General features: G+C 44.6%; 1 protein-coding gene across 1 annotated transcript; it reads right to left on the reverse strand.

Moving 5' to 3' along the window:
- Positions 1-2,238: 2,238 nt before the first annotated feature.
- On the reverse strand, positions 2,239-17,207 carry LOC134325642 (protein delta homolog 1). Its single transcript, XM_063007888.1, has 5 exons — positions 17,030-17,207; positions 16,489-16,591; positions 15,143-15,273; positions 3,422-3,563; positions 2,239-3,121 (listed from the first exon to the last, which is right to left on the reverse strand). The coding sequence occupies exons 1-5, from the start codon at positions 17,205-17,207 to the stop codon at positions 2,392-2,394; spliced, it is 1,284 nt and encodes a 427-aa protein (XP_062863958.1). The 3' UTR covers positions 2,239-2,391.
- Between the last annotated feature and the right edge of the window lie 4,353 nt (positions 17,208-21,560).

A 21,560-nucleotide genomic window follows, 5' to 3' on the forward strand; every position in this document is an offset into this window, starting at 1 on the left:
GGGTTCTGATCTGTAGACATAGCAGTCACTTGTAGATAGAGAGGGTTTCCATCTTCATCCCACAGGTAAAGCTATGATCAACGTGTCCAGTTGCTGCTCCTGCAAACCTTGTGACATCCTTTATTACTTATTTTGCTTAGAAATGATCCACTGATGTATGCTGGGAAAAGGAGGTTTTAAAATTGAATGGGAAACATTAAACACAGTACATTGGAATTGAAATGTTGGTTGCAAACCAGGCCTTTCTTCTAACAGTATAACATGACTTTACAAACGCTCCTTGGTCTGAATGAGCACAAGTTCCAAGAGACACATTCCAAAATATTGCAGAAAGCGTTTGCAGAAAATTAAATGCTTTTATAAATGTGATTTAATATAAATATGGACGCAAAATAGGGTTTAGGAATTGGATATCCAACAGGTTTATGATCAGGTATTTTTGTTGACACACCAGCAGCGCCACAAGGAGGCAGCAAAGTATCATTTTGCTGCAAACGCTATTAAAACAAACCCAAAAAATCCCTAAATGCAGACCAGAACAGTGGAATAAGTACATGGAACAGCGGTTTTCTACCATGTACCAAGGGAGAATAATAAGATAACCCATGGCAGATGGAACGCCTTCATTTGTCATATATACATACAGTATATATAAGCATACAGCACATTGAAATTCTTCCTTCGCAAATCCCAGCTTGTTTGGAAGACCCCAGGTCAGCGTGCATGGTCACGTCCCCTGGAACTGAGACAACAAAGGGCCTTGCTCAAGGGCCCAACAGTGAATGCATGCCAGAGAGCCGGGATATGAACCCACAAGCTTCTAATTGGTAACCCACCAGACACAAAAGAAACAAACAAAAAAAAGAAGACGTGAGCATGTTGAAGACTGTGTACAGTCAAGCAAGCTTTCTATCACCAAGGTCTCGGAGATGGTCTGAACCTCCAGCTACAGCTGTGGAAAACATCTGGCTGTTTCTTCATAAATACACAATGCACCTACTGGAATTCTCATGTCCATATTTATTTCTTCCTTCTCTATACAAACCAGTAAAGCAAACCAAATATACACTATATGACCAAAAGTATTTGGACACCCTTTGTAATTATTCAGGTTCAAGTTCAGGTGTTTGTCACACCCATTGCTACCAAATTTATACATCAGTCATAATAAGTCAGGGATACGCTTCAAAGCTTGATTTAAACAGGACGTCCAATAGCTTCTGATCAGGTGTCCACATACTTTTGGCTATACTGCGCACCTTGTAATGTTCAACAAACCGACTTGGGTATTTGTATAGCTTCTCAAAATAAACTTGACAGTTAAATGTGCATGCTGTGGTAATTACAACACAGAACTTCATTAAGAACAAAGGTTTGCACCGTGCACCTGTCCTGTAAAATGACCTCATGTTTAACACGCTGAAGGCGTCCGTAGATCTGTCCAGATGTAGAAGACAAGCTGAAACTAAATAATCAGATTGTATTACGTTTCTTTGCTGCTCAGAGGTCCAGGGTTGGTGTTCCTTACACCACCTGATGCATCTTGGTATACTGTTCTTCCATACAGAAGGTTCATGAATGGCAGCTCTGCCATAGATAACACATCTGTTTATATTTATATTCAGAGCTGTCAGGACTGTATAAATCTCAATTCCACAACAAATTGGGACAGTACTCTTATAAAACAACCCAAAATACTTTACAAATCCCTTTTAACCTCATTTAATTATAACTGTAGAGACCATGTTTAAAGTTTTGCATTATTAAACAACATGCCATGTTTAAAAAAAGTTGGGAGAAGTAAGACTAAAAATCGATGCATTACTCTCCGTACACGATACGGATCTCCATATGAACCCCCCTCATGCAAGTAAGAAGAAGCGGTCAACTACTGCACACACTAGCACACTCGCGAGTTCAAATTTCAGCTCTGCTACCGGCAGGCTGGGCGACTAAAGGGAGAATGATTGGCTAGTTCCCAGAGATTCCTCAAAAATGCTGCAAATACAACCTCTGCTGGCTGATCAGCGCGCAATACGGATCTCCATATGAATCATATGGTCGGCTACTGCACACGTGTCAGAGGGTAAAATGTTCAAATCCCTACTTTCTGTTTATATATTTATAAGCATCTTACACACTGTCCCAACTTTTATGAAACTGAAGTTTGTATGATTCTATATACAAAAGCCGACGTGTCAAGAATCGTTTGCTTACAAACCCCAACTGCAATGATTCTGCACACACACACACACACACACACACACACTTAACGTAATAAATACACCATGTTAAAAAAAAGTTGGGACAGGAGCAGTGTAAAAAACGACCTCTGCTGGCTGAATGGTGCATGACACTCCGTGCACGATACGGATCTCCATATAAACAGGCTTATATAGAGGTGTACTGCTTCCCGTATTTGTTCAGCTTGATTTTCTCGGGCAGGATGACGTTTATGGGACGCTCCCCACCCTCGGCCCCTAGGAGGTCCCTCTGCTGGCGTACCAGCTGGCTGTACTTGGCATTAGCCAGCCAAGACTCGCAGCGATTGAAGAAGATGATGCCCGTGGTTCCCAACACCACCAGGCAGGTCAGCAGACCCAGAACGGCGAAGCAGACGATCTGGCTGCGGGTGATCAGCGGACTGGAAGAATGCACCGTCTCCTTCACGGTGACCTTCAGGAGCTCCCGCCGAGGGGACCGCAGGAGCCTGTCGAAGGCGTGAGCCGGCAGAGTGTACCGCTTGGGATGGTGACCGGTGCTCGGAGGTTTGAACCTGACGACGTGAAAGTCGCACCAGGGTCCCGTCAGGCCCGGCGGGCAGACGCATCGGGTCCGGCCGACGGTCTGGTTTAAGCAGGTGCCTCCGTTGGCGCAGGTCCTGTCAGAGCATGAAACCAGGCTGACGTTGCACACGGGGCCGGAGAAAGCAGGGGGGCAAACGCAGGTGTAGGTCCGTCCGTGATCCCTGCACGTGGCGCCGTTCCGACACGGGTTCGGCTCGCACGTGTCTGTTTCGATCTCGCAGAAATCTCCAGTGAATCCGGGGGGACAGCGGCAGGACGGGCGAACGTCGGAGCCGTTATGGTCCACGCAGGTGCCGCCGTTCTGACACGGGGAGCTGAAAACGAGAGTCGACAGGCCAAATGGTCTTAGTATGTGTGCAGAAGTATGTGGACACCTTAGCATCTGACAACCTTAATCAGCATTAGTATGAACTTGGTTCTCATTTAGTGCTGAAACAGTCTCCACTCTTTTGGGAAGCCCATTCAGTCAAAAAATAGCATTTAAATTGTAGTCGACATTCCAATTCATCCCACAAGTCAGAAACCATCTGCACTAGTATGGACTTGGTCCTCATTTACTGCAAAAACAGTAAAAAATAAATAAAACATTAAAAAATAAAACATGATCGTTTTACCCGTTCGTCAGGCACGGTCCGTTCCTCAGCTGGCAGCTTTTGCCCGTGTACCCGGGAGGACAGATACAGAGGAATCCACCCTCGCCTGTTTCAACACAGGTCGAATTGCCGGGACACGGTCTGGATGAACACAGACGGGTGTCTATATAAAAAAAATACACATATATATATATATTTACATCTATACACACACACACACATATATATATATACATATATTGTACATATACACACACACACGCATATATATATATATATATATATATACTGTATATATATATACAGTGTATCACAAAAGTGAGTACACCCCTCACATTTCTGCAAATATTTCATTATATCTTTTCATGGGACAACACTATAGACATGAAACTTGGATATAACTTAGAGTAGTCAGTGTACAGCTTGTATAGCAGTGTAGATTTACTGTCTTCTGAAAATAACTCAACACACAGCCATTTATGTCTAAATAGCTGGCAACATAAGTGAGTACACCCCACAGTGAACATGTCCAAATTGTGCCCAAATGTGTCGTTGTCCCTCCCTGGTGTCATGTGTCAAGGTCCCAGGTGTAAATGGGGAGCAGGGCTGTTAAATTTGGTGTTTTGGGTACAATTCTCTCATACTGGCCACTGGAAATTCAACATGGCACCTCATGGCAAAGAACTCTCTGAGGATGTGAGAAATAGAATTGTTGCTCTCCACAAAGATGGCCTGGGCTATAAGAAGATTGCTAACACCCTGAAACTGAGCTACAGCATGGTGGCCAAGGTCATACAGCGGTTTTCCAGGACAGGTTCCACTCGGAACAGGCTTCGCCAGGGTTGACCAAAGAAGTTGAGTCCACGTGTTCGGCGTCATATCCAGAGGTTGGCTTTAAAAAATAGACACATGAGTGCTGCCAGCATTGCTGCAGAGGTTGAAGACGTGGGAGGTCAGCCTGTCAGTGCTCAGACCATACGCCGCACACTGCATCAACTCGGTCTGCATGGTCGTCATCCCAGAAGGAAGCTGACGCACAAGAAAGCCCGCAAACAGTTTGCTGAAGACAAGCAGTCAGAGAACATGGATTACTGGAATGCCCTGTGGTCTGACGAGACCAAGATAAACTTGTTTGGCTCAGATGGTGTCCAGCATGTGTGGCGGCGCCCTGGTGAGAAGTACCAAGACAACTGTATCTTGCCTACAGTCAAGCATGGTGGTGGTAGCATCATGGTCTTGGGCTGCATGAGTGTTGCTGGCACTGGGGAGCTGCGGTTCATTGAGGGAAACATGAATTCCAACATGTACTGTGACATTCTGAAACAGAGCATGATCCCCTCCCTTCGAAAACTGGCACTCATGGCAGTTTTCCAACAGGATAACGACCCCAAACACAACCTCCAAGATGACAACTGCCTTGCTGAGGAAGCTGAAGGTAAAGGTGATGGACTAAACCCAATTGAGCACCTGTGGCGCATCCTCAAGTGGAAGGTGGAGGAGTTCAAGGTGTCTAACATCCACCAGCTCCATGATGTCATCATGGAGGAGTGGAAGAGGATTCCAGTAGCAACCTGTGCAGCTCTGGTGAATTCCATGCCCAGGAGGGTTAAGGCAGTGCTGGATAATAATGGTGGTCACACAAAATATTGACACTTTGGGCACAATTTGGACATGTTCACTGTGGGGTGTACTCACTTATGTTGCCAGCCATTTAGACATTAATGGCTGTGTGTTGAGTTATTTTCAGAAGACAGTAAATCTACACTGCTATACAAGCTGTACACTGACTACTCTAAGTTATATCCAAGTTTCATGTCTATAGTGTTGTCCCATGAAAAGATATAATGAAATATTTGCAGAAATGTGAGGGGTGTACTCACTTTTGTGATACACTGTATATATATATATATATATATATATATATATATATATATATATATACAGTGTATCACAAAAGTGAGTACACCCCTCACATTTCTGCAAATATTTTATTATATCTTTTCATGGGACAACACTGACAAAATGACACTTTGACACAATGAAAAGTAGTCTGTGTGCAGCTTATATAACAGTGTAAATTTATTCTTCCCTCAAAATAACTCAATATACAGCCATTAATGTCTAAACCACCGGCAACAAAAGTGAGTACACCCCTTAGTGAAAGTTCCTGAAGTGTCAATATTTTGTGTGGCCACCATTATTTCCCAGAACTGCCTTAACTCTCCTGGGCATGGAGTTTACCAGAGCTTCACAGGTTGCCACTGGAATGCTTTTCCACTCCTCCATGACGACATCACGGAGCTGGCGGATATTCGAGACTTTGCGCTCCTCCACCTTCCGCTTGAGGATGCCCCAAAGATGTTCTATTGGGTTTAGGTCTGGAGACATGCTTGGCCAGTCATCACCTTTACCCTCAGCCTCTTCAATAAAGCAGTGGTCGTCTTAGAGGTGTGTTTGGGGTCATTATCATGCTGGAACACTGCCCTGCGACCCAGTTTCCGGAGGGAGGGGATCATGCTCTGCTTCAGTATTTCACAGTACATATTGGAGTTCATGTGTCCCTCAATGAAATGTAACTCCCCAACACCTGCTGAACTCATGCAGCCCCAGACCATGGCATTCCCACCACCATGCTTGACTGTAGGCATGACACACTTATCTTTGTACTCCTCACCTGATTGCCGCCACACATGCTTGAGACCATCTGAACCAAACAAATTAATCTTGGTCCCATCAGACCATAGGACATGGTTCCAGTAATCCATGTCCTTTGTTGACATGTCTTCAGCAAACTGTTTGGGGGCTTTCTTGTGTAGAGACTTCAGAAGAGGCTTCCTTCTGGGGTGACAGCCATGCAGACCAATTTGATGTAGTGTGCGACGTATGGTCTGAGCACTGACAGGCTGACCCCCCACCTTTTCAATCTCTGCAGCAATGCTGACAGCACTCCTGCGCCTATCTTTCAAAGACAGCAGTTGGATGTGACGCTGAGCACGTGCACTCAGCTTCTTTGGACGACCAACGCGAGGTCTGTTCTGAGTGGACCCTGCTCTTTTAAAACGCTGGATGATCTTGGCCACTGTGCTGCAGCTCAGTTTCAGGGTGTTGGCAATCTTCTTGTAGCCTTGGCCATCTTCATGTAGCACAACAATTCGTCTTTTAAGATCCTCAGAGAGTTCTTTGCCATGAGGTGCCATGTTGGAACTTCAAGTGACCAGTATGAGAGAGTGTGAGAGCTGTACTACTAAATTGAACACACCTGCTCCCTATGCACACCTGAGACCTAGTAACACTAACAAATCACATGACATTTTGCAGGGAAAATGACAAGCAGTGCTCAATTTGGACATTTAGGGGTGTAGTCTCTTAGGGGTGTACTCACTTTTGTTGCCGGTGGTTTAGACATTAATGGCTGTATATTGAGTTATTTTGAGGGAAGAATAAATTTACACTGTTATATAAGCTGCACACAGACTACTTTTCATTGTGTCAAAGTGTCATTTTGTCAGTGTTGTCCCATGAAAAGATATACTTAAATATCTGCAGAAATGTGAGGGGTGTACTCACTTTTGTGATACACTGTATGTGTGTGTGTGTGTGTGTGTGTGTGTGTTCATTTATATGTGTGTATATATACAGTGTATCACAAAAGTGAGTACACACCTCACATTTCTGCAGATATTTAAGTATATCTTTTCATGGGACAACACTGACAAAATGACACTTTGACACAATGAAAAATAGTCTGTGTGCAGCTTATATAACAGTGTAAATTTATTCTTCCCTCAAAATAACTCAATACACAGCCATTAATGTCTAAACCACCGGCAACAAAAGTGAGTACACCCCTAAGAGACTACACCCCTAAATGTCCAAATTGAGCACTGCTTGTCATTTTCCCTCCAAAATGTCATGTGATTTGTTAGTGTTACTAGGTCTCAGGTGTGCATAGGGAGCAGGTGTGTTCAATTTAGTAGTACAGCTCTCACACTCTCTCATACTGGTCACTGAAAGTTCCAACATGGCACCTCATGGCAAAGAACTCTCTGAGGATCTTAAAAGACGAATTGTTGCGCTACATGAAGATGGCCAAGGCTACAAGAAGATTGCCAACACCCTGAAACTGAGCTGCAGCACAGTGGCCAAGATCATCTAGCATTTTAAAAGAGCAGGGTCCACTCAGAACAGACCTCGCGTTGGTCGTCCAAAGAAGCTGAGTGCACGTGCTCAGCGTCACATCCAACTGCTGTCTTTGAAAGATAGGCGCAGGAGTGCTGTCAGCATTGCTGCAGAGATTGAAAAGGTGGGGGGTCAGCCTGTCAGTGCTCAGACCATACGCCGCACACTACATCAAATTGGTCTGCATGGCTGTCACCCCAGAAGGAAGCCTCTTCTGAAGTCTCTACACAAGAAAGCCCGCAAACAGTTTGCTGAAGACATGTCAACAAAGGACATGGATTACTGGAACCATGTCCTATGGTCTGATGAGACCAAGATTAATTTGTTTGGTTCAGATGGTCTCAAGCATGTGCGGCGGCAATCAGGTGAGGAGTACAAAGATAAGTGTGTCATGCCTACAGTCAAGCATGGTGGTGGGAATGCCATGGTCTGGGGCTGCATGAGTGCAGCAGGTGTTGGGGAGTTACATTTCATTGAGGGACACATGAACTCCAATATGTACTGTGAAATACTGAAGCAGAGCATGATCCCCTCCCTCCGGAAACTGGGTCGCAGGGCAGTGTTCCAGCATGATAATGACCCCAAACACACCTCTAAGACGACCACTGCTTTATTGAAGATGCTGAGGGTAAAGGTGATGGACTGGCCAAGCATGTCTCCAGACCTAAACCCAATAGAACATCTTTGAGGCATCCTCAAGCGGAAGGTGGAGGAGCGCAAAGTCTCGAATATCCGCCAGCTCCGTGATGTCGTCATGGAGGAGTGGAAAAGCATTCCAGTGGCAACCTGTGAAGCTCTGGTAAACTCCATGCCCAGGAGAGTTAAGGCAGTTTTGGGAAATAATGGTGGCCACACAAAATATTGACACTTCAGGAACTTTCACTAAGGGGTGTACTCACTTTTGTTGCCGGTGGTTTAGACATTAATGGCTGTATATTGAGTTATTTTGAAGGAAGAATAAATTTACACTGTTATATAAGCTGCACACAGACTACTTTTCATTGTGTCAAAGTGTCATTTTGTCAGTGTTGTCCCATGAAAATATATACTTAAATATCTGCAGAAATGTGAGGGGTGTACTCACTTTTGTGATACACTGTGTGTATATATATATATATATATATATATATATATATATATATATATATATATATATATATATATACACACAGTATATATATATATATATATATATATATATATATATATATATATATATATATATATATATATATATATATATATATATATACATACATATACAGTGTATCACAAAAGTGAGTACACCCCTCACATTTCTGCAAATATTTCATTATATCTTTTCATGGGACAACACTATAGACATGAAACTTGGATATAACTTAGAGTAGTCAGTGTACAGCTTGTATAGCAGTGTAGATTTACTGTCTTCTGAAAATAACTCAACACACAGCCATTAATGTCTAAATAGCTGGCAACATAAGTGAGTACACCCCACAGTGAACATGTCCAAATTGTGCCCAAATGTGTCATTGTCCCTCCCTGGTGTCATGTGTCAAGGTCCCAGGTGTAAATGGGGAGCAGGGCTGTTAAATTTGGTGTTTTGGGTACAATTCTCTCATACTGGCCACTGGATATTCAACATGGCACCTCATGGCAAAGAACTCTCTGAGGATGTGAGAAATAGAATTGTTGCTCTCCACAAAGATGGCCTGGGCTATAAGAAGATTGCTAACACCCTGAAACTGAGCTACAGCATGGTGGCCAAGGTCATACAGCGGTTTTCCAGGACAGGTTCCACTCGGAACAGGCTTCGCCAGGGTCGACCAAAGGAGTTGAGTCCACGTGTTCGGCGTCATATCCCGAGGTTGGCTTTAAAAAATAGACACATGAGTGCTGCCAGCATTGCTGCAGAGGTTGAAGACATGGGAGGTCAGCCTGTCAGTGCTCAGACCATACGCCGCACACTGCATCAACTCGGTCTACATGGTCGTCATCCCAGAAGGAAGCTGACGCACAAGAAAGCCCGCAAACAGTTTGCTGAAGACAAGCAGTCCAAGAACATGGATTACTGGAATGCCCTGTGGTCTGACGAGACCAAGATAAACTTGTTTGGCTCAGATGGTGTCCAGCATGTGTGGCGGCGCCCTGGTGAGAAGTACCAAGACAACTGTATCTTGCCTACAGTCAAGCATGGTGGTGGTAGCATCATGGTCTTGGGCTGCATGAGTGTTGCTGGCACTGGGGAGCTGCAGTTCATTGAGGGAAACATGAATTCCAACATGTACTGTGACATTCTGAAACAGAGCATGATCCCCTCCCTTCGAAAACTGGGCCTCATGGCAGTTTTCCAACAGGATAACGACCCCAAACACAACCTCCAAGATGACAACTGCCTTGCTGAGGAAGCTGAAGGTAAAGGTGATGGACTAAACCCAATTGAGCACCTGTGGCGCATCCTCAAGTGGAAGGTGGAGGAGTTCAAGGTGTCTAACATCCACCAGCTCCGTGATGTCATCATGGAGGAGTGGAATAGGATTCCAGTAGCAACCTGTGCAGCTCTGGTGAATTCCATGCCCAGGAGGGTTAAGGCAGTGCTGGATAATAATGGTGGTCACACAAAATATTGACACTTTGGGCACAATTTGGACATGTTCACTGTGGGGTGTACTCACTTATGTTGCCAGCCATTTAGACATTAATGGCTGTGTGTTGAGTTATTTTCAGAAGACAGTAAATCTACACTGCTATACAAGTTGTACACTGACTACTCTAAGTTATATCCAAGTTTCATGTCTATAGTGTTGTCCCATGAAAAGATATAATGAAATATTTGCAGAAATGTGAGGGGTGTACTCACTTTTGTGATACACTGTATATATATATATATATATATATATATATATATATATATATATATATATATATATATATATATATATACAGTATATATACAGGGGTTGGACAAAATAACTGAAACACCTGTCATTTTAGTGTGGGAGGTTTCATGGCTAAATTGGACCAGTCTGGTGGCCAATCTTCATTAATTGCACATTGCACCAGTAAGAGCAGAGTGTGAAGGTTCAATTAGCAGGGTAAGAGCACAGTTTTGCTCAAAATATTGCAATGCACACAACATTATGGGTGACATACCAGAGTTCAAAAGAGGACAAATTGTTGGTGCACGTCTTGCTGGCGCATCTGTGACCAAGACAGCAAGTCTTTGTGATGTATCAAGAGCCACGGTATCCAGGGTAATGTCAGCATACCACCAAGAAGGACAAACCACATCCACCAGGATTAACTGTGGACGCAAGAGGAAGCTGTCTGAAAGGGATGTTCGGGTGCTAACCCGGATTGTATCCAAAAAACATAAAACCACGGCTGCCCAAATCACGGCAGAATTAAATGTGCACCTCAACTCTCCTGTTTCCACCAGAACTGTCCGTCGGGAGCTCCACAGGGTCGATATACACGGCCGGGCTGCTATAGCCAAACCTTTGGTCACTCGTACCAATGCCAAACGTCGGTTTCAATGGTGCAAGGAGCGCAAATCTTGGGCTGTGGACAATGTGAAACATGTATTGTTCTCTGATGAGTCCACCTTTACTGTTTTCCCCACATCCGGGAGAGTTACGGTGTGGAGAAGCCCCAAAGAAGCGTACCACCCAGACTGTTGCATGCCCAGAGTGAAGCATGGGGGTGGATCAGTGATGGTTTGGGCTGCCATATCATGGCATTCCCTTGGCCCAATACTTGTGCTAGATGGGCGCGTCACTGCCAAGGACTACCGAACCATTCTGGAGGACCATGTGCATCCAATGGTTCAAACATTGTATCCTGAAGGTGGTGCCGTGTATCAGGATGACAATGCACCAATACACACAGCAAGACTGGTGAAAGATTGGTTTAATGAACATGAAAGTGATCTAAATATTATTGAGCCACTTTGGGGTGTTTTGGAGAAGCGAGTCAGGAAATGTTTTCCTCCACCAGCATCACGTAGTGACCTGGCCACTATCCTGCAAGAAGAATGGCTTAAAATCCCTCTGACCACTGTGCAGGACTTGTATATGTCATTTCCAAGACCAATTGACGCTGTATTGGCCGCAAAAGGAGGCCCTACACCATACTAATAAATTATTGTGGTCTAAAACCAGGTGTTTCAGTTATTTTGTCCAACCCCTGTATATATATATATATATATATATATATACTGTATATATACAGTGTATCACAAAAGTGAGTACACCCCTCACATTTCTGCAAATATTTTATTATATCTTTTCATGGGACAACACTATAGAAATGAAACTTGGATATAACTTAGAGTAGTCAGTGTACAACTTGTATAGCAGTAAAGATTTACTGTCTTCTGAAAATAACTCAACACACAGCCATTAATGTCTAAATGGCTGGCAACATAAGTGAGTACACCCCACAGTGAACATGTCCAAATTGTGCCCAAAGTGTCAATATTTTGTGTGACCACCATTATTATCCAGCACTGCCTTAACCCTCCTGGGCATGGAATTCACCAGAGCTGCACAGGTTGCTACTGGAATCCTCTTCCACTCCTCCATGATGACATCACGGAGCTGGTGGATGTTAGACACCTTGAACTCCTCCACCTTCCACTTGAGGATGCGCCACAGGTGCTCAATTGGGTTTAGTCCATCACCTTTACCTTCAGCTTCCTCAGCAAGGCAGTTGTCATCTTGGAGGTTGTGTTTGGGGTCGTTATCCTGTTGGAAAACTGCCATGAGGCCCAGTTTTTGAAGGGAGGGGATCATGCTCTGTTTCAGAATGTCACAGTACATGTTGGAATTCATGTTTCCCTCAATGAACCGCAGCTCCCCAGTGCCAGCAACACTCATGCAGCCCAAGACCATGATGCTACCACCACCATGCTTGACTGTAGGCAAGATACAGTTGTCTTGGTACTTCTCACCAGGGCGCCGCCACACATGCTGGACACCATCTGAGCCAAACAAGTTTATCTTGGTCTCGTCAGACCACAGGGCATTCCAGTAATCCATGTTCTTGGACTGCTTGTTTTCAGCAAACTGTTTGCAGGCTTTCTTGTGCGTCAGCTTCCTTCTGGGATGACGACTAATGCAGACTGAGTTGATGCAGTGTGCGGTGTATGGTCTGAGCACTGACAGGCTGACCTCCCACGTCTTCAACCTCTGCAGCAATGCTGGCAGCACTCATGTGTCTATTTTTTAAAGCCAACCTCTGGATATGACGCCGAACACGTGGACTCAACTTCTTTGGTCGACCCTGGCGAAGCCTGTTTCGAGTGGAACCTGTCCTGGAAAACCGCTGTATGACCTTGGCCACCATGCTGTAGCTCAGTTTCAGGGTGTTAGCAATCTTCTTATAGCCCAGGCCATCTTTGTGGAGAGCAACAATTCTATTTCTCACATCCTCAGAGAGTTCTTTGCCATGAGGTGCCATGTTGAATATCCAGTGGCCAGTATGAGAGAATTGTACCCAAAACACCAAATTTAACAGCCCTGCTCCCCATTTACACCTGGGACCTTGACACATGACACCAGGGAGGGACAACGACACATTTGGGCACAATTTGGACATGTTCACTGTGGGGTGTACTCACTTATGTTGCCAGCCATTTAGACATTAATGGCTGTGTGTTGAGTTATTTTCAGAAGACAGTAAATCTACACTGCTATACAAGCTGTACACTGACTACTCTAAGTTATATCCAAGTTTCATGTCTATAGTGTTGTCCCATGAAAAGATATAATGAAATATTTGCAGAAATGTGAGGGGTGTACTCACTTTTGTGATACACTGTATATATACGTATATATATATATATACAGTGTATCACAAAAGTGAGTACACCCCTCACATTTCTGCAGATATTTAAGTATATCTTTTCATGGGACAACACTGACAAAATGACACTTTGACACAATGAAAAGCAGTCTGTGTGCAGCTTATATAACAGTGTAAATTTATTCTTCCCTCAAAATAACTCAATTTACAGCCATTAATGTCTAAACCACCGGCAACAAAAGTGAGTACACCCCTAAGAGACTACACCCCTAAATGTCCAAATTGAGCACTGCTTGTCATTTTCCCTCAAAAATGTCATGTGACTTGTTAGTGGTACTAGGTCTCAGGTGTGCATAGGGAGCAGGTGTGTTCAATTTAGTAGTACAGCTCTCACACTCTCTTATACTGGTCACTGAAAGTTCCAACATGGCACCTCATGGCAAAGAACTCTCTGAGGATCTTAAAAGACGAATTGTTGCGCTACATGAAGATGGCCAAGGCTACAAGAAGATTGCCAACACCCTGAAACTGAGCTGCAGCACAGTGGCCAAGATCATCCAGCGTTTTAAAAGAGCAGGGTCCACTCAGAAACGACCTCGCGTTGGTCGTCCAAAGAAGCTGAGTGCACGTGCTCAGCGTCACATCCAACTGCTGTCTTTGAAAGATAGGCGCAGGAGCGCTGTCAGCATTGCTGCAGAGATTGAAAAGGTGGGGGGTCAGCCTGTCAGTGCTCAGACCATACGCCGCACACTACATCAAATTGGTCTGCATGGCTGTCACCCCAGAAGGAAGCCTCTTCTGAAGTCTCTACACAAGAAAGCCTGCAAACAGTTTGCTGAAGACATGTCAACAAAGGACATGGATTACTGGAACCATGTCCTATGGTCTGATGAGACCAAGATTAATTTGTTTGGTTCAGATGGTCTCAAGCATGTGTGGCGGCAATCAGGTGAGGAGTACAAAGATAAGTGTGTCATGCCTACAGTCAAGCATGGTGGTGGGAATGCCATGGTCTGGGGCTGCATGAGTGCAGCAGGTGTTGGGGAGTTACATTTCATTGAGGGACACATGAACTCCAATATGTACTGTGAAATACTGAAGCAGAGCATGATCCCCTCCCTCCGGAAACTGGGTCGCAGGGCAGTGTTCCAGCATGATAATGACCCCAAACACACCTCTAAGACGACCACTGCTTTATTGAAGAGGCTGAGGGTAAAGGTGATGGACTGGCCAAGCATGTCTCCAGACCTAAACCCAATAGAACATCTTTGGGGCATCCTCAAGCGAAAGGTGGAGGAGTGCAAAGTCTCGAATATCCGCCAGCTCCGTGATGTCATCATGGAGGAGTGGAAAAGCATTCCAGTGGCAACCTGTGAAGCTCTGGTAAACTCCATGCCCAGGAGAGTTAAGGCAGTTCTGGGAAATAATGGTGGCCACACAAAATATTGACACTTCAGGAACTTTCACTAAGGGGTGTACTCACTTTTGTTGCCGGTGGTTTAGACATTAATGGCTGTATATTGAGTTATTTTGAGGGAAGAATAAATTTACACTGTTATATAAGCTGCACACAGACTACTTTTCATTGTGTCAAAGTGTCATTTTGTCAGTGTTGTCCCATGAAAAGATATACTTAAATATCTGCAGAAATGTGAGGGGTGTACTCACTTTTGTGATACACTGTATATATATAAATAAAAACACACACAAACACGTTATCTCTTATTGCATCATCTGCCTCAGGATGTTGACGATGTATCAACAGGATATGAGACTCACCTCGGTCACACTGACTGCCCACCCAGCCCTGCTCGCATACACACTGCCAGGCTTTCTCACACGTCCCATGAAGACAGCCTGGGAAGGGAACGCACCGCTCACATGCTGAACCCTGCCAGCCTGGTCTGCACCTGAAAAACATCGTATATTAATATGTAGTCTGAATGATTAAATCTTTAATATTGGAGCAGTGCATAAATCTAAAGCCAGGCAATTTCCTGGAACTGTGACCTTTTAATGTGGCATTTACAAACAATGTCGCTGCACTGCAGGTGTATTTTCAGGGCTACATTTATTCAAATACATTACAGCGGCGTCAATTTGGTTTTCTGTTTATTTACTGAGAGCAGCAGGTACAAACACAAACCAAAATATTGTTTATCACCCCTCAAAAAGCACTGTCAGCTCACAGCAAGAAGATCCTGGGTTCGATGTGGAGCGGTCCGGGCATGTTCTCCCCGTGTCTGTGTGGGTTTCCTCCGGGCGCTCCGGTTTCCTCCCACAGTACACAGTACATAGTTTGGGATGGTGGAAGTTCCATGGCTACAGATACCTGACCTGAACCCTATCAGTCACCTTTGGGATGAATTGGAACTTTGAAGGTGGAACGTCCAATGCTTAAATGCTCTTTTATTTAAATAGGCACAAATTCAATTCCCTAGCCAGGCAGCCAGAGTCCATTCTGTGTGGAGTTTGCATGTTCTCCCTGTGTCTATGTGGAGTGTGTGTGTGTGTGTGTGTCTAGCCTGTGATAGACTAGCGACCTGTCTGGAGCATTTCCTGCCTTTCGCCAAACAAACCAGACCCACCGCGACCCTGACCCTGACAATTAATGAATGGACGTTAAACAAGCTGGTGGTCAGGTGTTCACATACGTTTGGCAGTGGTGGCTGGTAAAGTGTGCTGCACCTGATCTTGGGTCCTTAGGATCTGGGTTCCAGTTTGTTAGCTTGTATTTTCTTTGGGTACTCAGAGCACAAATGCATGCAAAAGGTGGATTGACTGCGTTAAATTGCCCCAAATGGGTAAATGTGTGAGTGCAATAGATTGGCACCCTGTCCGGGATGTGAGGCTGTCCAGGATGAAGTGGTCAGTTAAAAATAATGAATAAAAGAATGAAGGATCAGCATACCTGCACACACCATGGTCACAAACCCCGCGGTCCGGACTGCACCCAGGGTTGCATTTTTCTGCTGAACAGAAATGCATTAAATTAGTGAAAGGAATCTGAATGCATTGGTGTGTCCACTGACATGAGATCTGACCACAATTTACCTTGACCAGCAGCAGAGAAACCGTGCATTAGTGCGCATATGATCGTCAAACTCACAAATCCACACGCGTACATCCTGGGTTTGGGGTTCGGTCCGGGTGTTCCTAATGCCTCGTCCTGTTTTGGATTTGGAAGATCACCGACGGTCGGAAAATCGGCTCGAAAATCGGCGTGAACTGCTCAAAGACGCGACCCAAGAGACTCGAAATATCAGGACCTGTCGGCGACTCCGGATCCTGGAGAGTGTTCGCGACGAAACGTAGTTTGGAAGACCAGACAGACAGACTCGTTTGCGATTCCTCCTGGTGAAAGACGCGCTCCTCCGCTTAAAGACTCCCGACTACAAGAGATCAAGTTGTAAGATCTGACGACTTTGAAAGTCGGGTAGTCGTAGTGCGAACTTATCCTACATCTCAATCGCACATCTCAACATCTCAAAGTTCCTCCTCATCCCAAATAATCCATCCACGAGCTGCAGTCGGGATGCGCAGCCATCAGACTGTTACGACGCCCACGATCACGCACGATTTTCCCCGATCAGAAGTGACCAAGCGACCTCAAACAGCGTCGCCACCTTAAAGTGGATCAGAAATGTTTCGCAACACCCACACGACCTGTATAAGAGACTTCCGACGGTCCCGGTCGCTGCTGCTGCTGAGTCCCGACGGTCGGCTGAATATTTCTGGCTCTAGGAGGCGGTTTATAAGCATACGCGGAGCGCGCGCGCACACACAAAGGCAGCACGCGCGCACGGTCCGTCGCGCGCTCCTCCCACCTGAGCTCGGTGGACATCACGAGCCCCTAGCTGGACTGAATTTTTTGGACCGAATCTGTGCACATTTAGAAAAAAAAAAAAGCGACCTTCCCCAAACTGTTCGCACTAACGTAGAAGCAAAGCGCTTGTTCAATAGAACTGATTGTATACACCTGCAAACGCATGAGTTTAATAATTCCAAGTGGTGACCGAATACTTTTGGCCATCTGGTGTGCCCAGTGAAACCATTTCCCCACTCGTTTCCACCAAGCGCGTGGACCTGGACAGGGTCACGGTGCGTCCAGTAGGCGAAATGCAGAAACAATCCATCACAGAGCGTCACACCAAATGACTAATTCAAGTACTCATACATTCTGTACGGTTTTGTGGGGGAAGGGTTACGCGAATGTGGAGAACATACAAAACTCCTTACACACGGTGAACGAAAGCATGAACGGACCCCCCCTCAAGTCATGTATTCGCTTACACTTTCACAAACAGCTATGTCCTGGTCAGGATCACGGTGGGACCAGTGCCAGTGCGTCATCTTCTAATCCTGGACAGGGTCACGGTGCGTCCAGTAGGTGAAAGGCAGAAACAATTCATCACAGAGCGTCACACCCAATGACTTACTAATTTATGTACTCATGTGTAAACGAATTCAGCGCCAGCCGTTCACATTCTGTATGAGTTTGCGGATGGGAGAACATACAAAACTCCATACACTTTCAAAAACACCTTCGTCCCGGTCGGGAGGTCAGGATCGGGGTGGGACCAGTGACAGTGCTGGAAATGCAAAGAAATACACCTCGTCCTGGAAATTCCTCACAGATTAGACTGAAAACAAACTGTTCGAAAACTGGCATCTCATTTAAAGAGTCATTTTCTTTTCCTGGTCAAGGTCGCAGTGGGACTGACTTTTTCGGAATCTCTAGGTGCAATGCAGTAACACACACTGAAGTACATTAAAGCCTCAAGGCCTTATTAAAAGTTACAGACTCCACACTACAGCCTCCCTAAAAATATCCCTTCTACCAGGGGAAATTATTCAAGGCAGCTAAAGTTTGGGCCATTTCTCCCCTCATACAGCCTATTTTTCTAATGTTCTGACCTACATGGACGCCTCTGCTGACAAGCAGCTCATTAATCAGCAACAAACGTCCTTTGAGCTTTAGATTTTTTTTGTGGTGCAGCACCAAGAATTTGGTGATGTGAAGCTCATTTGACTGTGAACAGCAGCTTGTGGGCTGGCGGCTACTATATGGCTGATTTTTTTTATTTATTCTTGGCTTACATCCGGCGTAATCTTGTGGAAAGCCTTCCCAGAGGAATGTATTTGGAGCGTCAACTTGCATTTGTAGACGCAGCGACTAACAGTTATAATGTTCACTCAAGAAGGGTTGGCATTCGGTATTGGTGTCCCTTTATACACAGAGATTTCTGCAGACTATTTGCATCTTTCAATAATATTATAGACTGTAGATGGTGAAACCTTTAAATTCGATCAGTTGATCACACAGTTTCTTAGAAAATCTGAATCTTTCAATAATATTAAGACTGTAGATGGTGAAACCTTAAAATTCTATTAATTGCTCACACAGTTTCTCAGACTATCTGAATCTTTCAATAATATTAAAGACTCTAGATGGTGAAATCCTCAAATTCCTGAATCTTTTAATAATATTATAGACTGTAGATGGTGAAATCTTTAAACTCAATCAATTGCTCACACAGTTTCTTAGAATATCTGAATCCTTCAACAATATTACAGACTGTAGATGGTGAAACCTTTACATTCTATCAATTGATCACACAGTTGTTCATGGCAGTGGCAAACCATGACCCATTCTTGCTCTATTTTACGTGTTTAACCAGTATAAGATGGCAATACCAGTCCACTAACCTCCCAGTAATCTGGGTTTAATTATTATGCCATTTGGGTAAAATGCATTAAATACAATAAAATAAAACATCTATTCTAACTGTCAGGACCATTCTGTAACCTGCACTTGTTCTCCGGAAGCTGAGACAGAAGCGCCCTGACAGGAGACAACAGCGCAAAACATTGATCGAATCCCAGCAGCTGTTTGAAAATGTCAGCTATTCATTTGCCATATTAAAGGAAAAACATCATCTATTGATTCGCTGTCCTCTGATCTCATTTGTACTCGGCTCTTTTATTCAGTCGTCCCCTACCCAGGTTCTCCAGACTTGACGGATGAGTTACAAGGGGCTGCTTTACGGATCTGAAGGATGGTTGACGGCACGAGGTAAATAAGCAATCGAGCAGGGGCGCACGGTCGCCTCTCAGCTCAAGGTTAGATCCGACGTTCGTATGTAATTACGGCTCCAGCAGGGAGGCAATAACCATGCTGTTCAAGTACGTTACGGCTAATTTGTTTATGAATAAGATTAACTTCTACAGCTACGTTCACCCTCTGCATCACTGCGAGTTTAACAAATTAATATGGAAACTGAAACTCCAGATATTGGGAGATGTTTATGTTCGGGAGTCTCGTTTAGACTTGGTTTAGAGAAATGAGTAGATGTGAACGGTTACGACAGAATGAGGAAAGGTGCCCTGCACACCATTCTGAGCCCAACACTGTGGGATGAACTGTAATGTTGATTGCAACCTTTGACTAAATGGGTACAAATTCCCACAGACACACTTCAAAATCCTTTAAAAAAAAAGCTTTTTTTCAGAGCAGTTTAGGCGTCCACATACTTTTGTCCCATTAATACATAATGTACGTTCATATGAATGGGTATTTAATGTGACACTTGGAACGACAACAAGTTCTCTTAAAACAAGGACAAACTACAAGGACAAGGACCAAACAGTTCTTAAATGGGACGTCCTAATTAGGCGACAACAAATTCACTTAAAACAAGGACATGAAAGGATAAAAGTATGACATGGGGCATAAAGACATGGCTTGACTGTGCAATAGCTCTGGTGTAAAGGAATCCCAGTATCCCACACCACTATACATCTTGGGATGAACGGGAATGTCAAAATAGAGACAAATGCTTTCTTTTTTTTACTGAGTAGACACAGATTCCCACAGACACACTCCAAAATCTTGTGGAAAGCCCTCCCAGAGGAATGTAGGTTGCACGTTTATGACAATATTATTTGATTTGGGACACAGCATGAGCAGTTGAGAGTACATGATACATGAACAAGAGGGGAATATAGATAAATCATATACAGTGTATCACAAAAGTGAGTACACCCCTCACATTTCTGCAGATTTTTAAGTATATCTTTTCATGGGACAACACTGACAAAATGACACTTTGACACAATGAAAAGTAGTCTGTGTGCAGCTTATATAACAGTGTAAATTTATTCTTCCCTCAAAATAACTCAATATACAGCCATTAATGTCTAAACCACCGGCAACAAAAGTGAGTACACCCCTTAGTGAAAGTTCCTGAAGTGTCAATATTTTGTGTGGCCACCATTATTTCCCAGAACTGCCTTAACTCTCCTGTGCATGGAGTTTACCAGAGCTTCACAGGTTGCCACTGGAATGCTTTTCCACTCCTCCATGACGACATCACGGAGCTGGCGGATATTCGAGACTTTGCACTCCTCCACCTTCCGCTTGAGGATGCCCCAAAGATGTTCTATTGGGTTTAGGTCTGGAGACATGCTTGGCCAGTCCATCACCTTTACCCTCAGCCTCTTCAATAAAGCAGTGGTCGTCTTAGAGGTGTGTTTGGGGTCATTATCATGCTGGAACACTGCCCTGCGACCCATTTTCCGGAGGGAGGGGATCATGCTCTGCTTCAGTATTTCACAGTACTTATTGGAGTTCATGTGTCCCTCAATGAAATGTAACTCCCCAACACCTGCTGCACTCATGCAGCCCCAGACCATGGCATTCCCACCACCATGCTTGACTGTAGGCATGACACACTTATCTTTGTACTCCTCACCTGATTGCCGCCACACATGCTTGAGACCATCTGAACCAAACAAATTAATCTTGGTCTCATCAGACCATTGGACATGGTTCCAGTAATCCATGTCCTTTGTTGACATGTCTTCAGCAAACTGTTTGCGGGCTTTCTTGTGTAGAGACTTCAGAAGAGGCTTCCTTCTGGGGTGACAGCCATGCAGACCAATTTGATGTAGTGTGCGGCGTATGGTCTGAGCACTGACAGGCTGACCCCCCACCTTTTCAATCTCTGCAGCAATGCTGACAGCACTCCTTCGCCTATCTTTCAAAGACAGCAGTTGGATGTGACGCTGAGCACGTGCACTCAGCTTCTTTGGACGACCAACGCGAGGTCTGTTCTGAGTGGACCCTGCTCTTTTAAAATGCTGGATGATCTTGGCCACTGTGCTGCAGCTCAGTTTCAGGGTGTTGGCAATCTTC

Source organism: Trichomycterus rosablanca, chromosome 13 (assembly GCF_030014385.1).
Source record: "Trichomycterus rosablanca isolate fTriRos1 chromosome 13, fTriRos1.hap1, whole genome shotgun sequence".
In the NCBI taxonomy this organism is placed as follows: Eukaryota; Metazoa; Chordata; class Actinopteri; order Siluriformes; family Trichomycteridae; genus Trichomycterus; species Trichomycterus rosablanca.

Bases quoted from the DNA above. Each gene is read 5' to 3' on its own strand.
- LOC134325642 (XM_063007888.1), bottom strand. From the start codon at position 17,207: ATGTCCACCGAGCTCAGGTGGGAGGAGCGCGCGACGGACCGTGCGCGC. The intron at 15,274-16,488 runs GTACGCGTGTGG...GATGTTTTTCAG, and splicing joins CCGAACCCCAAACCCAGGAT to GTGCAGACCAGGCTGGCAGG. The intron at 3,122-3,421 runs GTAAAACGATCA...TCTCGTTTTCAG, and splicing joins GGACCGTGCCTGACGAACGG to CTCCCCGTGTCAGAACGGCG.